This window comes from Vicia villosa, linkage group LG1, assembly GCF_029867415.1.
Source record: "Vicia villosa cultivar HV-30 ecotype Madison, WI linkage group LG1, Vvil1.0, whole genome shotgun sequence".
NCBI classification, from domain to species: Eukaryota; Viridiplantae; Streptophyta; class Magnoliopsida; order Fabales; family Fabaceae; genus Vicia; species Vicia villosa.
In genome coordinates this window covers 116,486,436-116,508,966 of record NC_081180.1, presented here as the reverse complement: position 1 = coordinate 116,508,966, position 22,531 = coordinate 116,486,436, and the positions used below count along the sequence as shown (strand labels likewise).

Here is a 22,531-nt window from a genome sequence, read left to right as displayed (position 1 = left end):
AAATGTTTTCAAAATAACAAGCTTGTATTTAGATAATCCAAATGAATAGTAAACAAGCTTCTATTTAGATAATCCAAAATTTTAAATATCCCTACTCATCTTTTTACACTGACTAGTGAAGGAACATTTGCGATACACGTATCATCCACATCTAAAACCCACACATCTTTATTAGTAGGAACAGATTAATCTTTATTAGTAGGAACATGAATATGAGATGTTGCATACAAAAATTTCATCTATGTTCATGTCAAGTTCGTATTGTCCACTAATCATGTAATTCTTAACATGTTTGTAGCAACGAAGTGGCTCCATATTCCACGGACACACACTATTATCTGATCACCATCATCTTTAGCTTTTGAGAAGGATGAGGATTTTGGTTCTGCCTCTGTAGCTTCAATAGTAGGTTGTCTTTCATTTTAGTTGATTCTGGATCCAAATCACAGGCATATGACATGAAGAGCAAAAAGCAGTATCTTTAGCAGATACTCTCCCTCTTCCATTTCATCACCATCTCAATTCCCATGTTGCATAATATTCAAAGAAAAGTTAGTTTGTATAAGCCAAAATTTTGTAGAATTGCAATGAGAAAATAGGACCTAAACCATCCCAATGGCAACAAATTAATTAAAAAACTAGTTAATTTGACCAGCAACCAAAGATATTCCTAAAACCATAATAGCAGCACAACCACCTTCACAAACACCTAAAATTAACATTGACATGATGCACAATTAGATGCACTAAAAACTCGAAAAGTCGATCGTATACATTTCCCAGTTCCAAATCTGACGCCGGTTCCGACACAGGTGAACTAACAGGCACAAGTAGCAGTAGTAGCAAAATCATCACCTTATGAAAGGAGGAGAATGTAATTGTGGCGTGAGCTGTGATACCCGAATTTTTCCCAAGAGTCACTCATTCATCGCATTTGTATTATTAGTCGGTCATTCATGCATTAGGTTGACCAAAAGTCAACCTTAGGTCAACATTTGCATCATTTAAAAGTCAAAAATACCTGAAAACGTACTTCATGCATTTTTAATTACTTACACCTCCTCATGCATTGTGTGAAAGTGATCAAAATTTAATCAGAATCAAATTTCGATTCTATCGGCCGATCGGTAAAAACGATTCGATACGGCGCGCAAAATTAGCGTGAAAAATATTTTGAGTTTTGACCTGTATCATAGTATTTTATGAAACTATGTTGCACGTAGGTTGTTTCGGCAGATACATTTTATTTTTCGACTTCGTTTTCAATCGATTCTTGAACAGTAAGAGTCTGTTTAACCGCATATTTTTATTTATGATTTTTATCATTTCCGTTCTGTTTTACTAAACTTTATTGCATGTAGACCATTTTAATGTGTTCGTTTTATATTAATGTTTTTGGTTTCTTAGCATTTTTGGGGATATTAGATTGAGAGGAATTTAACTTTGTTTTGTTTTTAGCAGTGGACTGAAATTTAAGGAACTTCATGCGGCATATAATGGAGGCTTGAATAGCCTGACACAAATTAGTGTTATGTTCTCTTTAAAGAAGTACTTGAATATGTTTGAATATTTTGGTGAGGTACATTCTATATGGAGAAAACTGATTTACGAGAATTACATTTATCATGAAATGGAAGATGACATAACCAAGGTTAAGAAGTCTTTTCGTAGTGACGTGAAATAGGTTTAATGTGTCACTGTGAGATACTTTTTCAAAACTACCACAACGAGGAAGTAATGAGTGTACAAAGGTTGTGGAACATATAGGCCATAGGTTTTAAGTTTGAAGCAACACGACCTTTGTTAGAGACGATGACAAGTTCATCTGAGATATTTTCCTCAAACACGAGACACAACAAATACCTGTCCTCAAAGCTATGGCACCACGATTGAAGGGAATTTATGGATCTAGTACACAAAACAACTATAGAAAATAGAAAGGCTATTCCAAATATCAAAGTTATCACGAACCAAATCCCTTTGAATGTATTGGTTTTCTCCTTCTGTGTGGATGAATCAACAATCAAAATTGGAAACACAGAGTAAGATAGGATTCCATTGATTCCATGAACTGAGTGGATTGAGGTAGAGTAAAGGTTTGGTATTATAATGGAAATAATGTTTAAAGTAAACCCAGACAAAGAAATGTTGGTTACTTTAATTAAACAATTAGGTAATAAAGTTCGTAAATAATTTTTGGATGGAAAAAGTAAGAGAGCTTGAAACGTTAGTCTCATCGATACAATGTGGAATAGAATTTAAAGAGGATATGTGGTCGTTACCTTAAGGTTAGCTTCCACAGGCAAAAACAATGTGATTGGTGTTTTAGTTTCAAAGACTGCTTCAATCAAGTCACTGGTTGTATTAATTTGTTTTTCCACTAAAAACTCGATCGAATACATTTCTCGGTTCCATAGTAGGCGTCGGTTCCGGTGTAGGTGAACTGAGAAGCACAAGTAGCATTAGCAGCAAAATCGTCACCTCTATAATTTTTTTCCATTTTTACGAAATTGGGTGAAACCGGTGAAAGAGACGGTGAGGGGAGGAGAATGTAATTGTGGGGTGAGCGGTGATACCTAAATTTTTCCCCAGCGTCACTCATTCATCGCATTTGTATCCTTAGTCGGTCATTCATGCATTAGGTTGACCAAAAGTCAACCCTAGGTTACCATTTGCATCATTTAAAAGTCAAAAATACTTGAAAACATACTTCATGCATTTTTTATTACTTACACCTCCTCATGCATTATGCGAAAATGATTAAAATTTATTTCGAATAAAATTTTGATTCTACAGGCAGATCGGTAAAAGTGATGCTATACTACGCTTAAAATTAGCGGGTAATATATTTTGATTTTTGACTTGTATTAGACTGTTTTATGAAACTACATTGCACGTAGGTTGTTTCGGCATGTAAATTTTATTTTTCGTCTTTGTTTTCAATCGCTTCTTTTAACGTCAGAGTCTGTTTAACCGCATATTTTTATTTGTGATTTATATCATTTCCGTTCTATTTTACTAAACTTTATTGCACTTGGACCATTTTAATGTGTTCATTTTATATTAATGTTTTTGGTTTCTTTACAGTTTTGGGGATATCCGATTGAGAGGAATTTAACTTTCTTTTGTTTTTAGGAGAGGACCAAAAATTAAGGAACTTCATGCGGCCTATGGTGGAGGCTTGAATAGCTTAAAACAAATAAGTGTTATGTTCTCTTTCAAGAAGTACTTGAAAATGTTTGAAGATTTTGGTAAAGTACATTCTATATGGAGTAAATTGATTTACGAGAATTGCATTTATGATGAAATGAAAGATGACATAACCAAGGTTAAGAAGTCTTTTCGTAGTAACTTGAAATAGGTTTAATGTGTCAATGTGAGATACTTTTTCCAAACTACCACAATGAGGTAGTAAGGAGTGTATACAAAGGTTGTGGAATAGATGTGCCATATGTTTTAAGTTTGAAGCAACACGACCTTTGTTAGAGACGATGAAACGTTCATCCGAGATATTTTTCTCAAACAGGAGACACAACAAATAACTGTCCTCACAGTTATGGCCCCATGATTGAAGGGAATTTATGGATCTGAAACAAAAAATAACTATAGAGAATTGAAAGGCTATTCCAAATATCAAAGTTATTACGAACCAAATCCCTTTGAATGTATTAATTTTATCCTTCAGTGTGGATGAATAAGCAATCAAAATTGGAAACATAGAGTAAGATAGGATTCCATCGATTCCATGAAATGAGTGGGTTGAGGTAGAGTAAAGTTTTGGTACTATAAGGAAAATAATGTTTAAAGTAAACCCTGACGAAGAAATGTGGGTTGCTCTAATGAAACAGTTAGGTAATAAAGTTGGTAAATAATTTTTGGCTAGAAAAAGTAAGAGAGCTTGAATCATTAGCTTCATTGACACAATCAGGTATAGAATTAAAAGAGGATTCATGATCTTTACCTTAGAGTTAGCTTCCACAAGCAAAATCAATGTCATTTATGTTTTTGTTTCAAAGACCACATCAATCCAGTCACTGGTTGCATTAATTTGTTTTTTTCACTAAAACTTGAAAATTCGGTCGAACACATTTCCTGATTCCATATCAGGCGTCAGTTCCGGTGTAGATGAACTAACAAACACAAGAAACAGTAGCAGCAAAATTGTCACCAATATGCTTTTTTTTCATTTTTACGAAATTGGGTGAAATCGGTGAAAGAGATGGTGAGAGGAGGAGAATGTAATTGTGGGGTGAGCTGCCATACCCGAATTTCTCCCAAAGTCACTCATTCATCGCATTTGTATTATTAGTCGGTCATTCATGCATTAGGTTGACCAAAACTCTACCTTAGGTCAGCATTTGGATCATTTAAAAGTAAAAAATACCTGAAAATGTACTTCATACTTTTTTTAATTACTTACACCTCCTCATGCATTATGCAAAAATGATCAAAATTGAATTAGAATAAAATTTTGATTGTATAGGCAGATTGGTAAAAGCGATTCGATACTGCAAGTAAAATTAACGGGAAAAATATTTTGAGTTTTGACCTGTATTAGACTGTTTTATGAAACTACGTTGCACGTAGGTTGTTTCGGCATGTACATTTTATTTTTCAACTTCGTTTTCAATCGTTTCTTGTATAGTCAAAGTCTGTTTAACCGCGTATTTCTATTTGTGATTTTTATCATTTCCGTTCTGTTTTACTAAACTATTTTACATGTAGACCATTTTAATGTTTTATTTTTATATTAATGTTTTTGGTTTCTTTGTAGTTTTGGTTTCTTTGTAGTCAATGTCACCGATTTTACATGTAGACCTTTTCTTTTGTTTTTAGGAAAGGACAAAAAATTAAGGAATTTCATGCGGCCTATGGTGCAGGCTTGAATAACTTGACACAAATCAGTGTTATGTTCTCTTTCAAGAAGTACTTGAAAATGTTTGAATATTTTGGTGAGGTACATTCTATATGGAGCAAACGGATTTTCGAGAATTGCATTTATGATGAAATGAAAGATGACATAACCAAGGTTAACAAGTCTTTTCGTAGTAACATGAAAAAGGTTCAATGTGTCACTGTGAGACACTTTTTCCAAACTACCACAACGAGGTAGTAAGGAGTGTATACAAAGGTTATGGAACAGATGTGCCATAGGTTTTAAGTTTGAAGCAACACGACCTTTGTTAGAGACGATGAAAAGTTCATCCAAGATCTTTTTCTCTAACACTAGACATAACAAATAACTGTCCTCACAGTTATGGGACAACAATTGAAGGAAATTTAGGGATCTGAAACAAAAAACAACTATAGTGAATAGAAAAGCTATTCCAAATATCAAAGTTATTACGAATCGAATCCCTTTGAATGTATTGGTTTTCTCCTTCGGTGTGGATAAATCAACAGTCAAAACTGGTAAAACAAAGTAAGATAGGATTCCATTGATTCCATGAACTGAGTGGGTTGAGGTAGAGTAAAGGTTTGATATTATAATGGAAATAATGTTTAAAATAAGCCCTGACAAAGAAATGTTGGCTGCTCTAATGAAACTGTTAGATAATAAAGTTGGTAAATAGTTTTTGGCTGAAAAAAGTAAGAGAGCTTGAAACTTTAGCTTCATCGACACAATGTGGTATAAAATTTATAGAGGATCCGTGATCGTTACCTTAGAGATAGCTTCCACAGGCAAAAACAATGTCATTGGTGTTTTTGTTTCAAAGACCGCTTCAATCAAGTCATTGGTCGTAGTAATTTGTTTTTCCTCAAAAAACTCGAAAACTCAATCATATACATTTCCTGGTTCCATATCAGGCGTCGGTTTCGGTTTCGGTGTACTGACAAGCACAAGTGGCAGTAGCAGCAAAATAGTAACCAATATGAAAACTTTTCCCGTTTTTACGAAACTGGGTGAAATCGGTGAAAGAGATGGTGAAAGGAGGAGAATGTAATTGTTGTGTGAGCTGTCATACCTGAATTTCTTCCTAGAGTCACTCCTTACTTGCATTTTTATCCTTAGTCGGTCATTCATGCATTAGGTTGACCAAAAGTCAATCTTAGGTCAACATTTGCATCATTTAAAAGTCAAAAATATGTGTAAACGTACTTCATGCATTTTTAATTACTTACACATCCTCATGCATTATGCGTAATTGATCAAAATTTAAACAAAATAAAATTTCGATTCTACAGGAAGTTCGGTAAAAGCGATTCGATACTGCACGTAAAATTAGCGGGAAAAATATTTTGAGTTTTTGACATGTATCCGACTGTTTTATGAAATTACGTTACACGTAGGTTGTTTCGGCATGTACATTTTATTTTTCGACTTCGTTTTTAATCGCTTCTTGTACATTCAGAGTCTGTTTAACCGCATATTTTTATTTGAGATTTTGATCATTTACGTTCTGTTTTACTAAACTTTATTGCATGTAGACCATTTTAATGTGTTCATTTTATATTAATGTTTTTGGTTTCTTTGCAGTTTTTGGGTTATCTGATTGAGAAGAGTTTATCTTTCTTTTGTTTTTAGGAGAGGACCAAAAATTAATGAATTTCATGCGGCCTATGGTTGAGGCTTGAAAAGCATGACACAAATCAGCGTTATGTTCTCTTTCAAGAAGTACTTGAAAATGTTTGAATATTTTGGTGAGGTACATTTTATATGGAGCAAAATGATTTACGAGAATTGCATTTATCATGATATGAAAGATGACATAACCAAGGTTAAAAAGTCTTTTCGTAGTGACGTGAAATAGGTTCAATGTGTCACTGTGAGATACTTTTTTTTTCCAAACTACCACTACGAGGTAGTAAGGAGTGTATACAAAGGTTGTGGATCAGATGTGCCATAGGTTTGAAGTTTGAAGCAACACGACATTTGTTAGAGACAATGAAATGTTCATCCGAGATCTTTAACTCAAACATCAGACAGAACAAATACTTGTCCTCATAGTTATGGCACCACGATTGAAGGGATTTATGGATCTGAAACAAAAAAACAACTATAGCGAATAAAAAGGATATTCCAAATATCAAAGTTATTACGAACCAAATCCCTTTGAATGTATTGGTTTTCTCCTTCTGTGTGGATGAATCAGCAATCAAAATTGGAAACGCAGAGTAAGATAAGGTCCATCGATTCCAGGAATCAGCAATCAAAATAATAAGTAATTGTTTTCTCTCTCCACTTTTAATTACTTATTATTTTTAACTATTGGATTGAAAAGAATTAATGGTGAGGATGTTAAGTAAATTTGTAATAAGTTATTCAGATTTAAAAGGAAAAGTTGAGATTAAATTGTGATTTTCACTTAATCATGTACCAAAAATCGGACGCTTTTAAGAGCAAAGAGAAACTATTAATCAAATTTTAAAAATATTTTTTATCTCAACCATTAATTTAAATCCAATAGTAATTATTAAATTTTTACGTTCTCATATAACTTACTCATTCTCATATATATATATATATATATATATATATATATATATATATATATATATATATATATATATATATATATATATATATATATATATATATATATATATATATATATATATACAAAATACCCTTTTTGGTCCCTTATGTTAACCTCGGGGTTCATTTTGGTCCCTTAACTTCAAAAAGTGTTATATTAGTCCCTTAACTCTTCAAAAGGTGTCATTTGAGTCCTTTTTGTCATATTAGCGACTGATTTAACTACCAATTTTTGAGTATTTCCGTCGCTAATGTGACAAAAAGGACTAAAATGACACCTTTTGAAGAGTTAAGGGACCAATATGACATTTTTTGGAATTAAAGGACCAAAACGAACCCCGAGATTAACATAAGGGACCAAAAAGAGTATTTTGCATATATATATATATATATATATATATATATATATATATATATATATATATATATATATATATATATATATATATATATATATATATATAAAGAGGGATATTCTTACTCCAATAAGTATAGAAGAGTTACTCTAAATCTTAACCTTTGATTTTTATTAATCTAACAGCTTTAATTAATTTTTTATAGAAAAATATTTTCAAAAATAATTAGATTAAATGATCAATCAAAAGTGTTAGATTAACAAAAAGATTAGCATATATATATATATATATATATATATATATATATATATATATATATATATATATATATATATATATATATATATATATATATACACGCGCGCTAATCTTTTTGTTCTAATTATAAATTTTTATGTGATTGAATTTTAGAGAATGTTTGATAAATTATCTCTAATTTTAATGAGTATGATTGAAAATAAATGCTAAGCAAGCTGCTTATGTGTAAGGTGGCAAAATCGATCAGGCCCGCCGGATCGGCCCGTTTGACCCACCATTTTAGATGAACTGGACTGAGGTTTTTGGCTTGGTATCTTATGTTCTCCCGTCCCGCCTAACCCGTTTAATAAATCGGGCCGAGGCGGGGTTGGTTTTGCTCGCGGGCTTTTTGTTTAATTTTTTTTATTATTTATAATTAAAACAACTTTAACTATAAAAACAACACTCTTCTCTTAGGATTATGTTGATTGAATTGTATTCTAAATTATTATACAAGCAAATTGAATTATAATTGTAATGTTCTTTCTATAACTTTCTAATACATGTGTTAATTGGAAAAATTTGAAATAAAAGAACAATTGTATGACATACATAATTATTAAGTTCTCAATACATTAGTTTATATGTTTTCTTTAGAAACAAATGTTGATTTTAAGAAAATGAAGATTTTGATTAGTGTATACGTGTGACAAATTTAGAATTTAACTATTAGGAAATCAGTCAATATAAGAGTCTATATGATATAAATAGTGAAAAATTTAGGTGTTGATATTTTATGCACTACTATTTTATGTATTGTGATCATGTGATGTATTATGCAATATTGCTATCACTGTTTGTCTTGTGTAAATTATTAATTGGGTTCATTTAGTAATTGGTTTTTAAATAGGATTACGATGATATGTATTGTTTGTTTATTTATTTATTTTGATACCTTTTTTATCGTGCCTAAGTTTATTTCATTTTTTTTTGCTGTAATTGATCTTTAAGACATGTTGCAGTTCTATTGTGCGTTGTTAAAATTTTTTTTTTATCGACCTAGTAATTAAAAATTTTATAAATTATATAGTAAATCAAATTGTAAAATAAAAATAAAAATTGACTGGCCGACCCGCCAACTCATTCTTAAACAGGACGGACTTAACTTTTGAACTCGGACAGTTAAGTTAATCCGCTCCACCCCGTCCTATTTTTGAACGGACTTAAATGGAGTGGGCCTAAACGAGATGGGCCGCCGTTTTGCCACCCCTTCCCATATGCAGAAGTAGTATCTTCCAATAATGGTTTCGGGCATGCAATTCATGTTTTTATCGTGCATCCATATCATATACTACTTCTTATTAATTATTTATTATAATTGTAGGAAGTAGATGTGCATTGTTGTGAAATCCAAATTGTTTAACTTAAGTGATCAGCCATTGAAATTGCTATAAGTGTATTAAACTATAAAGCAAGACATGTTCTCCACTAATTAGGTATGGGCCCAGTCGTATATTGTGGTGCTTAAGCATATCTTGAAAGGAAACACTATGCAAATTATGAAATACGATGCAAACACGTTCTATAGACCCAAAAAATTGTGAGTTATAAGCCACAACGTGCAACCAATTATCTTGATCATCCAATTATTCAAATACTTCATAATTCATTAGGTATTTTTGTTAGACAAACATTATTCTCTATAAATAGCTATGGTATTAGGTTTAGTACTACATCGTCACTACTTTGAAGCATTTGTGATGGCTTATCATAAACTGATTTTCACCACCTCTATCTTTGTTTTTACGTTGCTGGCTATTGCCTCCGCAACAGATTATGAGTATGGTTCAACCCAAAACACTGAGAAGTCCAAACCCGAAACTGAAGTTGATAATAAACCATACTCTACATATACCAAACCAAACTATGAAGCTTATAAATCCAAAATAGATTTTGAGTATAGTTTAACTTCAGAAATTGGGAAACCCAAACCTGATACAGATTACGAACCACATTTCACAAAACCAAACTATAGAGTTCCCAAACCCAAAGTAAACTATAGGTATAGTCCGGTTCCAAATATAGAGAAACCGAAACCTGAATCATATTACAAACACTCCACAAAACCGGACTATGAAACTCCCAAACCTGAAACAAATTATGGATATGGTCCAACCCCAAAGGTTGAGAATCACAAATCTGAAGAAGCTTACACACCAAATCCTACAAAACCATACAATGAAGTTTCCAAATCCAACACTGATTATGGATATGGTCCAACCCCAAAGGTAGAGAATCACAAATCTGAAGAAGCTTACAAGCCAAATCCTACAAAACCATACAATGAAGTTTCCAAATCCAACACTGATTATGGATATGGTCCAACTCCTAAGGTTGAGAAACCTAAATCTACAACACCTTACACACAAAATCCAACAAAACCAGACTACAAAGTTTCTAAACCCAAAACAGACTATGGATATAGTCCAATCCCAAAGGTTGCAAAACCAAAGTCTGAAGAAACTTACAAACCAAACCCTACCAAACTACCAGAATATGAAACTCCCAAACCCAAAACAAATTATGAGTATGTTCCGACACCAAAAGCCGAGAAACCCAAACTCGATACAGATTATATACCACTCCCAACAAAGCCATATTATGAAGCTCCAAAACCAAAAGAAAGCTACCAAGTGCAATTGCCTACGGTCGTTGGCGTCCAAGGAACAGTTTTATGCAAATCGGGGTCCAACTATTACCCAATTCAAGGTAACTCTATTTTGCTATATTTCTTACCATATTTATTTTGGTCTCCATGTAAGAAATTGAACTAATCATTTATATATATTTAACATTTTTGAGTGATGCAGGGGCTGTTGCACGAGTTAAATGTGAATGTGTGAATGAGCTTGGATACGAGACAGGTCCTATAACAGTGTTCAGTCATGTAACAGATAGTAAAGGTTATTTCTATGTTACGCTGTCATTACCTGGGCTAGGATCAAAGTTGAAGATTAATGAATGCAAAGCATACCTAGAGAGTTCTCCATTAGAGACATGTAAAGTTCCCACAGACGTGAATCATGGAATCAGTGGTGCTCCTCTTTCATCTTATCGCCTTCTTGACAACAAATTCAAGTTGTACTCTGTGGCACCTTTCTTCTGCACCTCACAAGCTAAATCAGTCCCTGGTTATTAAGGCATATAGTTTGTTTGCCAAAGAAAGTGAGATAAACATGGCTGCAAAGTTCTAAGATGATGATTTCTTGTCTTTTATTTATTATTTGTTAATTTGTGGGGTTTTCTATTCTAATGTTTTGTTAATTGTTCAATTTTCACAATTTGTTGGTTATTGATTTTGATATATATAAAGAAAACATGGTTCATTTATGAGCCAAACTTCATTTATATCTTCATATTTGTGTACTGTATATACTATTTCCTCTATTTTTTTTACAAGACTTTTCTCTATTTTTGGTTCAGCTAACAACTGTTTCTATGAATTAGTTGTTTAACTTAGTTTAAAAAAAATTAGTAATTTTATTCGATAATTTTGAAATTACAACCTCTTAGTGTGTGAAGGTTACTGAGTAAGAGTCTTGTGTTGTATAAAAACTAAAAAACGGAGCAACATATAAATGAATAACCTGTATCTATGATAAGAGTTTTAAAAAAAAAACCTCAAACTCCTAAAATCTACTTACAAATCCCTCTACTAAACCATTTAATTACAACATTATATTGAAAGACAGATTTTTTTGACAGTCCATTTTATCTTTTTAATATGGGCTCCGATAAGAGGCTTCGTGACTCCATTTTTATTTTAAAATCTGTAATGTTTTGAAGTTAATGGATAGAAAATTAATTGTAAAATAAATGGATCGAGTCTAAAAATCGTGAACGAATCATTTTCTTTATAGGATTTTAAACACTTTCAAGTTGTCTTAGAGTTGACGAGCAGAAATATTCACGATAATTTAGCCTAATTCGAATTTGCATTAGACCTGGAAAAACTCGAATATAGGAAAGATGAAATATATAATTTTTGTGAAGAAAATGTACTTTTGCTATTATTTTTTTCTAAATTCTGAATTATGAATTTATAGTAGTGTCGTTTCATAAAATTGCGATCATCAATGAAATACACCATTTCAGCAACACTTTTTATTAAGTGTTGTAATTTTTTGTTTACCGCTAAACTTCAAAAACATTGTCTATTTATGACCGTATTTGCAGCACTTCATGGACTATTGCCTATTTTTGAATTCAAAAACAAACTCTCCAATGTAACATTTCCCGAAGCATTGTTTATTTCAAATTCAAAAAACAACATTCACTTGCATATTTTTTTTGTCATTTTAGAACACATCCATAGTTATTAATTATTATTAATTACAACAATCCCCACCTATTCTAATAACCACTAGATCAACTCTAAAAAAAGAGAAACAAATAATGTTAATACAAATGAGTATTTTTAGGTTTGAACTTAACCTTAGTAAGGACAACACAAAGCTTGATCAGAATTTTAGGTAGCAATGCATTAAGACATTATCCCTTGTGATTAGACCGACGTTACCTTCCACACACTCTTTTATGGTTATTCGCCTACATCTCTTCCCTAACACTATTTAAGATCACGTGCTTTTCTTATTTCGTGAATTTTTCGAGAGAGAAATTCCAATTCTCACTTTGAGACAACACCATCTTGAAATCCACATAGGCGAAGTTCATATTGTATCTATATTTCTTGAGATGTGCATTCTCGATATTGAAATTCATTAAGAGTTTGAAAAACTGAACCCTCAATATGCAATAGTCAACATTATAATGTCGCACAAACATCCAAATCAATGGCTTGTTGCCTATTGAAAATCTTAAGGCTGATGTTTTATTAATGTTAGGTTAGGTTGTCACCACTGTTGGAACTCTTCTTCAAGAAGTTGCAGTCTCATAGCTCACTTTGAGACGACACCATCTTGAAATTCACATAGGTGAAATTCATATTGTATGAAAAAAGAATGAAACAATACTTAAATAACAAATGAAGATAAATAAACAACATTCTACTATTCGTGTACATTAATCCTTTAATATTTTGTTGAATGACAATGTTATTCTTATACCTCCATTGTATTCGCTGTTTATAAATACGGTGAATATTGAACATTGATATGAACAGAACCGTGAATAGTGATATGAATGTGAACAGTAACCATGAATAGTGACATCAATAGTGCATGAACAAAGTTGGTTAATGATATGTAAAATATTGGTTAATATTGTTCATTATTTGGTTAATAATTGCTCAGAATTAGAAATAATTCACTACAACACGGAACAGCTACAAGAGCGCTTTTTTTGGGCTTTAACAGCGCTTTAAAGCGCTGCTAAAGCCAGCGCTGGCATAGGCTACGAAAGCGCTTTTAAAAGCGTTCTGGTAGGCCCCCCTATAAGAGCGCTTTTCTGGAAAAAGCGCTCTTGTAGGCCCCCCTTTAAGAGCGCTTTTCAGGAAAAAGCGCTCTGGTAGGCCCCCCTTTAAGTGCGCTTTTTCCAGAAAAGCGCTGTGATAGGCCCACCTGTGAGAGTAAAAAATAAAAAAAAACGCAACATACTAAAGCGCTTTTGTAAAAGCGCTCTTATAGGGTGGGCTTTAAGAGCGCTTTTTCCAGAAAAAGCGCTCTGATAGCCCCCCCTATAAGAGCGCTTTTACAAAAGCGCTTTAGTATGTTGTTTTTTTTTTTGCTTTTTTAGTAATCTTTGGCAGCGCTTTTAAAAAGAAGCGCTTTAGTATGTGGGCCTTTAAGAGCGCTTTTTTAAAAAGCGCTTTAGTAGCTAAATGAGGTATTTTAATGTGCAGCCTGTAATTTAATCCTCCCAGTCGACCTGTAATATTTTCGACCTGTAATATGTTTTCAGCCTGTAATATTTTCGACCTGTAATTTATTTTCGACGATATTATTTCAGCCATCAGTAAGACAATATATATATACACTAATATAATACCATTATAATATCCAAAATTATATATATACATCATTACAACATCAATAATATTATAGTACTTCAATTCGACACAAATCCTACATGAAAAAGCGCTTAATATAAAAATGACACAAATCCTCTTTTATTTCTTCCAACTTAAGTCTCGGGTATCCAGCGGCACGGAATTCGTCAAGGTACTACAAAACAAAAACAAAATATGAATGATACATTTAGTTAAATGTAATAAATTATATGAAATTATCTTAAGTTATAAATTCATACCGTGAGCGGAATCTCTAATTGATTTGCCTGAAGGATTTCTTTCATAAACCTCAATACAAAGTATCCGCAATCGTAACTGTTTTTCTGTTGCGGACACTACATAGAAAAACAAATAAGATTCTATAGTTGTGCATTGTTTTATCAAGTAGCATAAATATATTATAAGCAACATTGTGAAAAATAATGTACCTGCACTTGGATCCAAGTAATGTTGCTAGATTTAGTTCGGGATACCTGTGCGTCCCGTTGACTTCGGAACACTTGTATTGATCTAATTAACAAATATATAAAAGCATATGTTTAGATCAATCCCACAAATAAGTAAATATATATATAAATATACACGAATATATATTTAGAACGATCCCACTTACAAATCAACGATGTCCTTCATGGCCGGATAATTGGTCCATTCACCATTTACCGAATTCAGATAATACACGACTTCCCTTATAGGGTTGATAGCAAGCAGCAACCAGTGTGCTCTATAAATAAAAACAATAGGTTATATGAAAATTTTGCTATACACAAAAGAAAAAGAGATTAGATGAACAAAGAATGAGAAACTAACCCTACTGGTCGGGTATTATACGCCCAAAGATGCAGACATTCTGTATTGCCGGTGGACATGAATCTATCTACTAAGCGCTGTCTAACTGATTCCGGTTCCGAATCAATTGCCATTCCGCTGCAGTGGGCGGAAGACACGAAACGGAATCTGTTAGACAACGGAGTCCCGCGCAACACTCTGTCATACAACAACCTTAAATAAAAACATAATAAACATTAGATTATTTTCATTGAAATGTGTAAATAAATTATATTGTGGGACTAATTAAATAATATATCGGATGAGGGAATATTACCGAATGTATGAGTGCATGTTATTGACGCCTAGTTGATCATGCTTAAAAATCTCCTCCAAGTCATCAAGTGTAATAAGTGACTTGAATTCAATACCGAAGACACTCTCATCCATAACGATTTCACGTAAAGCACCATCCTTCAAATCGGACATATCAACCATTGTTGCGAGCGTCGACCGGTACCGAGGCACAAAAGCACCGCCTTTTTTTCCCGCTGGCTTCGGAGGACCAGTGGGTGGTACGGTACGAACTTGCTGCGTCACTTGTTGTGACTCTCGAGCGGATGCCTAAAAATCATATAAGTTATGTAAAATATAAAATCATGCAGATTTAGATTCAGATTAATTATTAACACTTTAAATGTACCTCTTTTAGTGATGCAACGGACTCCTCCTCCTGTAAAATCCCTTTACCCTTAACTGTGGGTTTTATAGGAGCAGTCTAAAATTAAAATGTAAAAAATAATTAATAAACGGTTTAGAATTGACATTCGAAAACTAAATGATTCATAATCATTTTCAATATACCTCATCACTAATGGTAATGAGCTCCGAGGGCCATGCAACAAATGATCCTATTGCATCTCGCAGCAATGTCGTCTCTGAGACCATGTCAGGTACCGGTAGCATCGCATCATGATCTACTACAACATCCACCGATACTTTCAGGTGTCCATCCGGGAGCGGTCTATGGTGAAGTAAATCTCCCAAAGTGTTGTGCACTTTTCCCTTGCCAACTAGTCGATAACTCGGTTCCGATAAGTATAGTTGGCAAGATGAAATGCCCTAAACCAATAGTAAATATAAAGTCATTATCATTAATAAAATAGAACAATTTAAAAGGAAAAAAAATTATAATTACCTCGGGAAATTTCCTTTGATAGTTGATACTAGCCTTATCACTAGTTTCTTTCACCGATGAAGTGTTGCACTTTTCTCTCATATACGCCTCTTTATCTCTTTGCAATTCAGAGACTTGTGCTTGCAATTCCGCCAACTTTTGCAACACTTCTTCATTTGAAGGATTTCTTCTCCTAGGACTCTTGTAAATAGAGGTTGGAGTCACACCATGACCCTTACCCCTCACCCGACCGGGATACTCAGGAGCATCTAGTGCTCTACTAAGTACGCTCCCCTCACCGGTGGATGCCGATTGCGACAAGGTCTCCTGTAATTCATTTACATTAAAAAATCATTTATATATTAAAAAACATTTGATTTAATTAAAGACACAGTATTATACTTACACATTCAGTAAAAACTCTCTGAACTTCGGGATCGACAGCATGATCCTTGCCCACACGAGCTTCCCTCCACAACACATGTTCAGGAAGTGAGGTTTCCTCACTTTTAGTCTCCTCTAACTATGCATTGACACAAAAGATAAAATCGTCAAATAAAACACATTTAGACAATTAATTAAAACGCATTTCTATTTACTTACAATTTTATCCTCCAAGCGTGCATATCCCAAACGCCCTTTTTTGTATGGATATGCGGGTTTGGATGCTCTCGCACTATTCTTGGCACTCCTTTTCCGAAAATCTTCATCTCTTTGCTCAACAAACTTAGCCCAATCTTCTTCACCAATGAAGATCTCATACTTTTTTGGCCGTCCCGGTGCCTCTTCAAGAAAGTTTCCATCTTTATCCTTAAGATAAGTGTTTGTCAAAAAAGCTTTCCACCCTCTATATCTTTTGCCGGCCAAACCAAGTATGTAGCGTCTACGATCATCTGGTATCTCAAAAGTCCTCTGCAAAAAAACATACTCATAGTGTGTTAGTATAAGTAATTTAAACAATTTATCATCAAGATAATAACAACAATTAACCATATATGATATATACCTGAAGCTCGTCCCAAATCGCTTTTTTTTCGCATCCAAGTCTTCGCTTTTCATATTCCATCTAGTTACGGAGACCGGAATATGCATACGAACAAGTGTACCAATATAACTTGTCAACTTTGCAGAATTAGGACCAATTGCTTGTTTATCAGAATTCCATTCCAATCGGTATACTAATCCTTGGTCTCTATGTCGAACGATTCCCTTCATGATAGTGATGCCTCGTGCAACTTCTTTTGCTTCAGTATCAGGTGGAGCATTTGTATCCGTGGCATCTCTTTCTTGAGCATCTCTTTCTTGTGAGTTTTCAGGTGGAGCATCTCTATCCGGAGCCATTTAACCTGTATCAAACAAACTAAAGCACATTAGTACACTATTAATAAGCTAACAATCTATACAAGTAAAATGGAAGTCAAACCATGCATGTACAAGTAAATCGGAAACGAAATCGGTACAAATCAAAATAAGCGTCAAAAAATAAAGTTGTCGGAATTGAACGAAATTTACATGGCTATGGTAAAACATCCCCACGGACTCAAAAATAAAGTCGGTTTTCCGAAATTCAGACCCTAAGCCCGACTTTTGATTACGGGCAGAAGCAAAACCGATAAAAAAACAGTCCCGAAATGAACATATAAGTGCATGAGCAGCTCCGGAATCGTCAAAATAGTATAGTTACATGTAAAGAAGTCGACAAACGGATACATGGTTCAAAAGTTATGTACAAAACGAGAATATGCACCAAAATTGAATAAGTACTATACTATTGATTAAAACAATCGGTACAAATTGAATAAAACAAATTAGTCGGAATATGTATACTATTACCTTTATCACTAACGTCTCTTTCTTTTCTTTGTAGGATTGTGTTCTACGCGTCTCTTAACAACGCGGACGGTTGGATTGATCCAAATACCCTCATTATGATCATTTCTAGTACAAGATTCATTCTCATTATGATCGTTTCTTGTACAAGATTCAATGCCAACACCAATATCACCTTGATCTTCAATGTTTTCATATACTATTTTGTTAGATAAAAGCACTATAGACCATTTCGTACTTGTCGGATCATTGACATAGAACACTTGTTTAGCTTGAGAGGCTAAAATGAAAGGCTCATCTTTGTACCCTACCCTATTGAGATCCACTTGCAAAAATCCTGACTTATCCATTCGTATGCCACTATTATTTTCAACCCACTTGCAACCAAATACAGGAATCTGAAACTTCGCGTAATCAAACACCAAAATGCGCTCGATAACCCCAAAATATGACAAATTTGCAAATTTCGGATTTAAGTCATTCGCACTTGATATGTGCATTGCTTCAGCTACCAAGGTAACACCACTATTTTGCATAGTACTTTTATCATCCTGTTCTTTGGTATAAAATGTGTATCCATTAATTGCGTATGCGCTATAAGAAAGCACAATTACACTTGGACCATAGGCTAAACATCTCAACCTTTCTGTTACTGAAGCAGGATCTGAACGATACTTTGAATAAATATGATCCCTAAACCATGGTATGAAACTTCGATTGTGCTCTCGTACTATCCAGTTCTCATTTCTATTTGGATTTAAATCTCGGAGAACAACCTTGTGCATTTCAACATACGGCTCAACCTCAATCTCATTGTGCAGAACATACAAGTGCGCTTGATCCCGTTCGACCATTGATACTGTCACAACTTTATTTCCAATTAGCCTTTTTCCTTCTTTTTTTCGACAATATGAGATTTGGGGAGTCCAATTGATTGAACATTTGACAGATATTCAGTACAAAATTCAACCGCTTCTTCAACAACGTATCGTTCGGCAATACAACCCTCCGGTCGACTTCTGTTTTTCACGTACCCTTTTAATATTTTCATATAACGTTCAGCAGGGTACATCCATCTCATATAAGCTGGTCCGCACAATTGTGTCTCTTTCACAAGATGAACGACTAGATGAACCATTATGTCAAAAAACGAGGGAGGAAAATACATTTCAAGATCACATAAAGTAACAACTATCTCTTTTTGCAATGTTGGTAAGATCGCGGGATCGACCACCTTACTGCAAATTGACCTGAAGAAGAAACACAGCTTAGTTATTGCGCTTCTTACTTTTTCTGGCAGAATAGAACGTATACCTATTGGTAAAAAATGTTCCATTATAACATGACAATCATGCGTCTTCAAACTCTTTAACTTGAGGTCTTTCATGGACACAAGTCTTCCAATATCTGAAGAGTAGCCTTCTGGAACTTTAACTTCACTGAGGAACTTACACAATGTTTTCTTCTCCTTTCTAGATAGAGTGTAAACAGCAGGTGGCAGATATGTTCGTCTTCCTTTCGTCACGGGTCTCAATTCAGTTCTCATCCCCATGTTTACCATGTCATTCCTTATGTTAACGCCATCCTTAGACTTTCCTGGTATATTGAGTAACGTACCTATAACGCTGTCAAATACATTTTTTTCAATATGCATAACATCCAGGAAATGTCTTACGTACAACGACTTCCAATATGGAAGTTCAAAAAAAATGGACTTCTTCTTCCACCCACCCTTGACAAGTGAATGTGCAAAAGGCTTGCCAAACTGAGTGCTCACATCTTTCACCTTTTCAAAAATTTGATCACCTGACAAAAAAGGCGGGGCTGTACCATGTTCGGCCTTTCCGTTGAATGCTTTTCTCCACCCACGGTAGTGATGATTAGAATTTAAGAATCTACGATGATCGAGAAAGACATTCTTCTGACAAAGATCCAATCGTGTCGTATCGGTTTCATCTTCACAAACGGGACACGCCTTTTGACCTTTATTGCTGTACCCGGATAAATTTCCGTATGCTGGAAAATCATTAATTGTTCCAAACAACATCGCCCTCAAGTTGAAACTTTCCTTCCTATACCCATCGTAAACCTCCACACCGTTGTCCCACAAAAACTTTAAATCTTCGATTAACGGTGCCAAGTATACATCTATGTCATTCCCTGGTTGTTTAGGCCCAGAAATTAGCATTGATAACATCATGTACTTACGCTTCATACATAGCCACGGAGGTAGGTTATAGATCATAAGAATCACAGGCCATGTGCTATGCGAGATACTTTGAATACCATGCGGGTTCATTCCATCAGTAGACAATGACAACCGAAGGTTTCTTGCTTCTTTTCCAAATTCAGGATAATCAGTATCAACTTTCATCCATTGTGGTGAGTCTGCCGGATGTCGCAACTTTCCATCAATAATTCTTTCATCTGCATGCCAAGTCAAGTGTCTTGAATCGGTCTCACTACGATACATGCGTCTAAATCTCGAAATTATAGGAAAATACCATAAGACTTTAGCAGGAGACAACTTTTTCTTATATCGAGGGGCACCACATTTAGGACACTCATTCAACGCTGCATACTCGTTTCGAAACAAAACGCAATCGTTTGGACATGCATGTATCTTATCATAGCTCATGCCAATAGAGGACAACATCTTTTTGGCTTCATACGTTCGATTGGGAAGAACATTATCCTCTGGTAGCATATCTTTCATAAGGGCTAATAACTCTGTGAAACTTTTATCCGACCATCCATTGTCCGCCTTTAAGTTGTACAACTTTAACACCGCAGACAATCTTGTGAATTTTGAACAACCATCATACAACGGTTTCTCTGCATCGCTTACCAACCTCTCAAACATTTTGGGACAATCCGCAAGATCTTCTTCAAGCGCTTCTGCAATCTCTTCGACTCGATCGCAATCGTATGTGTCTGTGCAATCGTCGTTTGAAGCATACTTCCTATTACAACTCGACCCAGCATTCCCGTTACTTTTCTCACCATGCATTGTCCAACATGTATAACTTCTATCAATTCCAAACCGTAGCAAATGGGATCCCAACTGTTTCCCGTCAACCTTATCCCCATAACAGCAACCCAAGCAAGGACACGGCATTCGAAGCGGGTCTTCGGAGTGCTTAACCGCAAACTCAACGAATTCCCATACCCCTTTCTCGTACTCTTTCGACAATCGGTTTGATCTCATCCATGTCTTATCCATGACTTAATTAAGCTAAACAAATGCTACTTGGTTTCTCTATCAGGTACTAAGGAATTCTGTCAAGATAATAAATAGCTATCATCATAATAGAATACCTAATCAGAATACCCGATTTCTTAAAGAAGACATTACCTTATTTCAAGGTAATATAAGTCCACAAACCAAAAAACTGGTTGAAAATGAAATCACTAGTAAAAATTTGAAAGAGAATAATGTAAAATTTGAAAGAGAATAATGTGAATGTTTCCCATCTCACTTCATTTCAGAAATAAATATAGATATTTCCTTCTTATCTCTTAAAGTCAATTTAATATATGAGCATGTTTTAATATAGTTCAATCCATTTCAAAACTTGTAGAATTCCATAAACCAAGTTACAAAATAGCAAGAGGAAGAGTTGAAATGTTTGTATTACATTCAAACATGCTCATAGTGCACAACGATCATGGTTTAGAATAAAGATAGCATTTTCATTCTCAATCCCACAAATAAGTAAATATATAAATATACCTCACGAAATAGTATGCCAAAGTTTTCATGTAATCAAAATAACAGTAGAACTTCAAAACTTATACTTTTATATAAAACCTCACGAAACATTGTTCCAATAAGTCAACAAAACCTGAAGCATAACAACCTAACTTAAGTATACTTAAGTATAGTTAAGAGCACAAACCTGAACTAAGGAGAAAGAAGAGTGGTGATATATTGGGAACAAGGTTAAGCAATTTTCTTTTAGAGATTCAGATTCTGCAGATACAAAGAGGCAATCATAAGTCATCGTATAATAGAATACATTACTACTACCTTAGATACTTAATACAATTGAATAATATATGAATCTTGCTAATATGACCAATTCAAAGATTCAAAGATTCATGAATCAACAAGTCCTTAATTCAGAAGCAAACACAAGAAAAATAATTAGCACATATACATAGCATAGCATAGCATCAATGGAAGACATGAACATGAGTACTAAAAAAAATAACACTAACTTTTGTGTTCCTCTTCTCAAACACAAGAAAAATAATTAGCACCATATACATAGCATAACATCATTTAGTGAGAACATTAACTATTATCCAGTATCTTACCTTAGCAAGTCTTATTCTAGCTCTAGACCAACGTGAAATGACACTATCGTGTTTCTAACTGTCAAAGAAAGACGCAAAGCCTGCACCTAAAAAAAACAAATTAGAAATCAAATTAGCTGCACCTTAAAGAATAGGAGATAAAGAGCAGTTTCACAACTGGAGATAAAAAGCACCATTTTTAATTCATAGGTTAATTTTTCTTCCTTCCATGTTTATTCATAAAGTCACCTCACCTCTACAAACTACATACTACTAAGTGAGTTATTGTCTCTACCTTTTCAAATAAGTATCTTTAAGAGATTATATTGGATGAAAATGATTAATTAATGAAATGGCTA

The 22,531-nt window shown here is 34.0% G+C and overlaps 1 protein-coding gene, 1 long non-coding RNA gene and 1 pseudogene across 2 annotated transcripts; 1 reads left to right on the top strand and 2 right to left on the bottom strand.

The window, feature by feature from the left end:
- Positions 1-9,816: 9,816 nt before the first annotated feature.
- On the top strand, positions 9,817-11,475 carry LOC131615078 (extensin-2-like; annotated as a pseudogene).
- A 2,604-nt stretch (positions 11,476-14,079) lies between these two features.
- LOC131615087 (uncharacterized) lies at positions 14,080-15,479 on the bottom strand. The gene is made up of 6 exons (XM_058886595.1): positions 15,204-15,479; positions 14,909-15,100; positions 14,712-14,822; positions 14,527-14,608; positions 14,338-14,433; positions 14,080-14,252 (listed from the first exon to the last, which is right to left on the bottom strand). Exons 1-6 carry the CDS (start codon positions 15,362-15,364, stop codon positions 14,154-14,156), a joined length of 741 nt encoding a protein of 246 aa, XP_058742578.1. The 5' UTR covers positions 15,365-15,479; the 3' UTR covers positions 14,080-14,153.
- A 1,804-nt stretch (positions 15,480-17,283) lies between these two features.
- On the bottom strand, positions 17,284-22,287 carry LOC131615097 (uncharacterized). Its single transcript, XR_009287678.1, has 3 exons — positions 22,194-22,287; positions 21,773-21,846; positions 17,284-17,389 (listed from the first exon to the last, which is right to left on the bottom strand). It is a non-coding gene; the product is annotated as an uncharacterized LOC131615097 (long non-coding RNA).
- Positions 22,288-22,531: the final 244 nt, after the last annotated feature.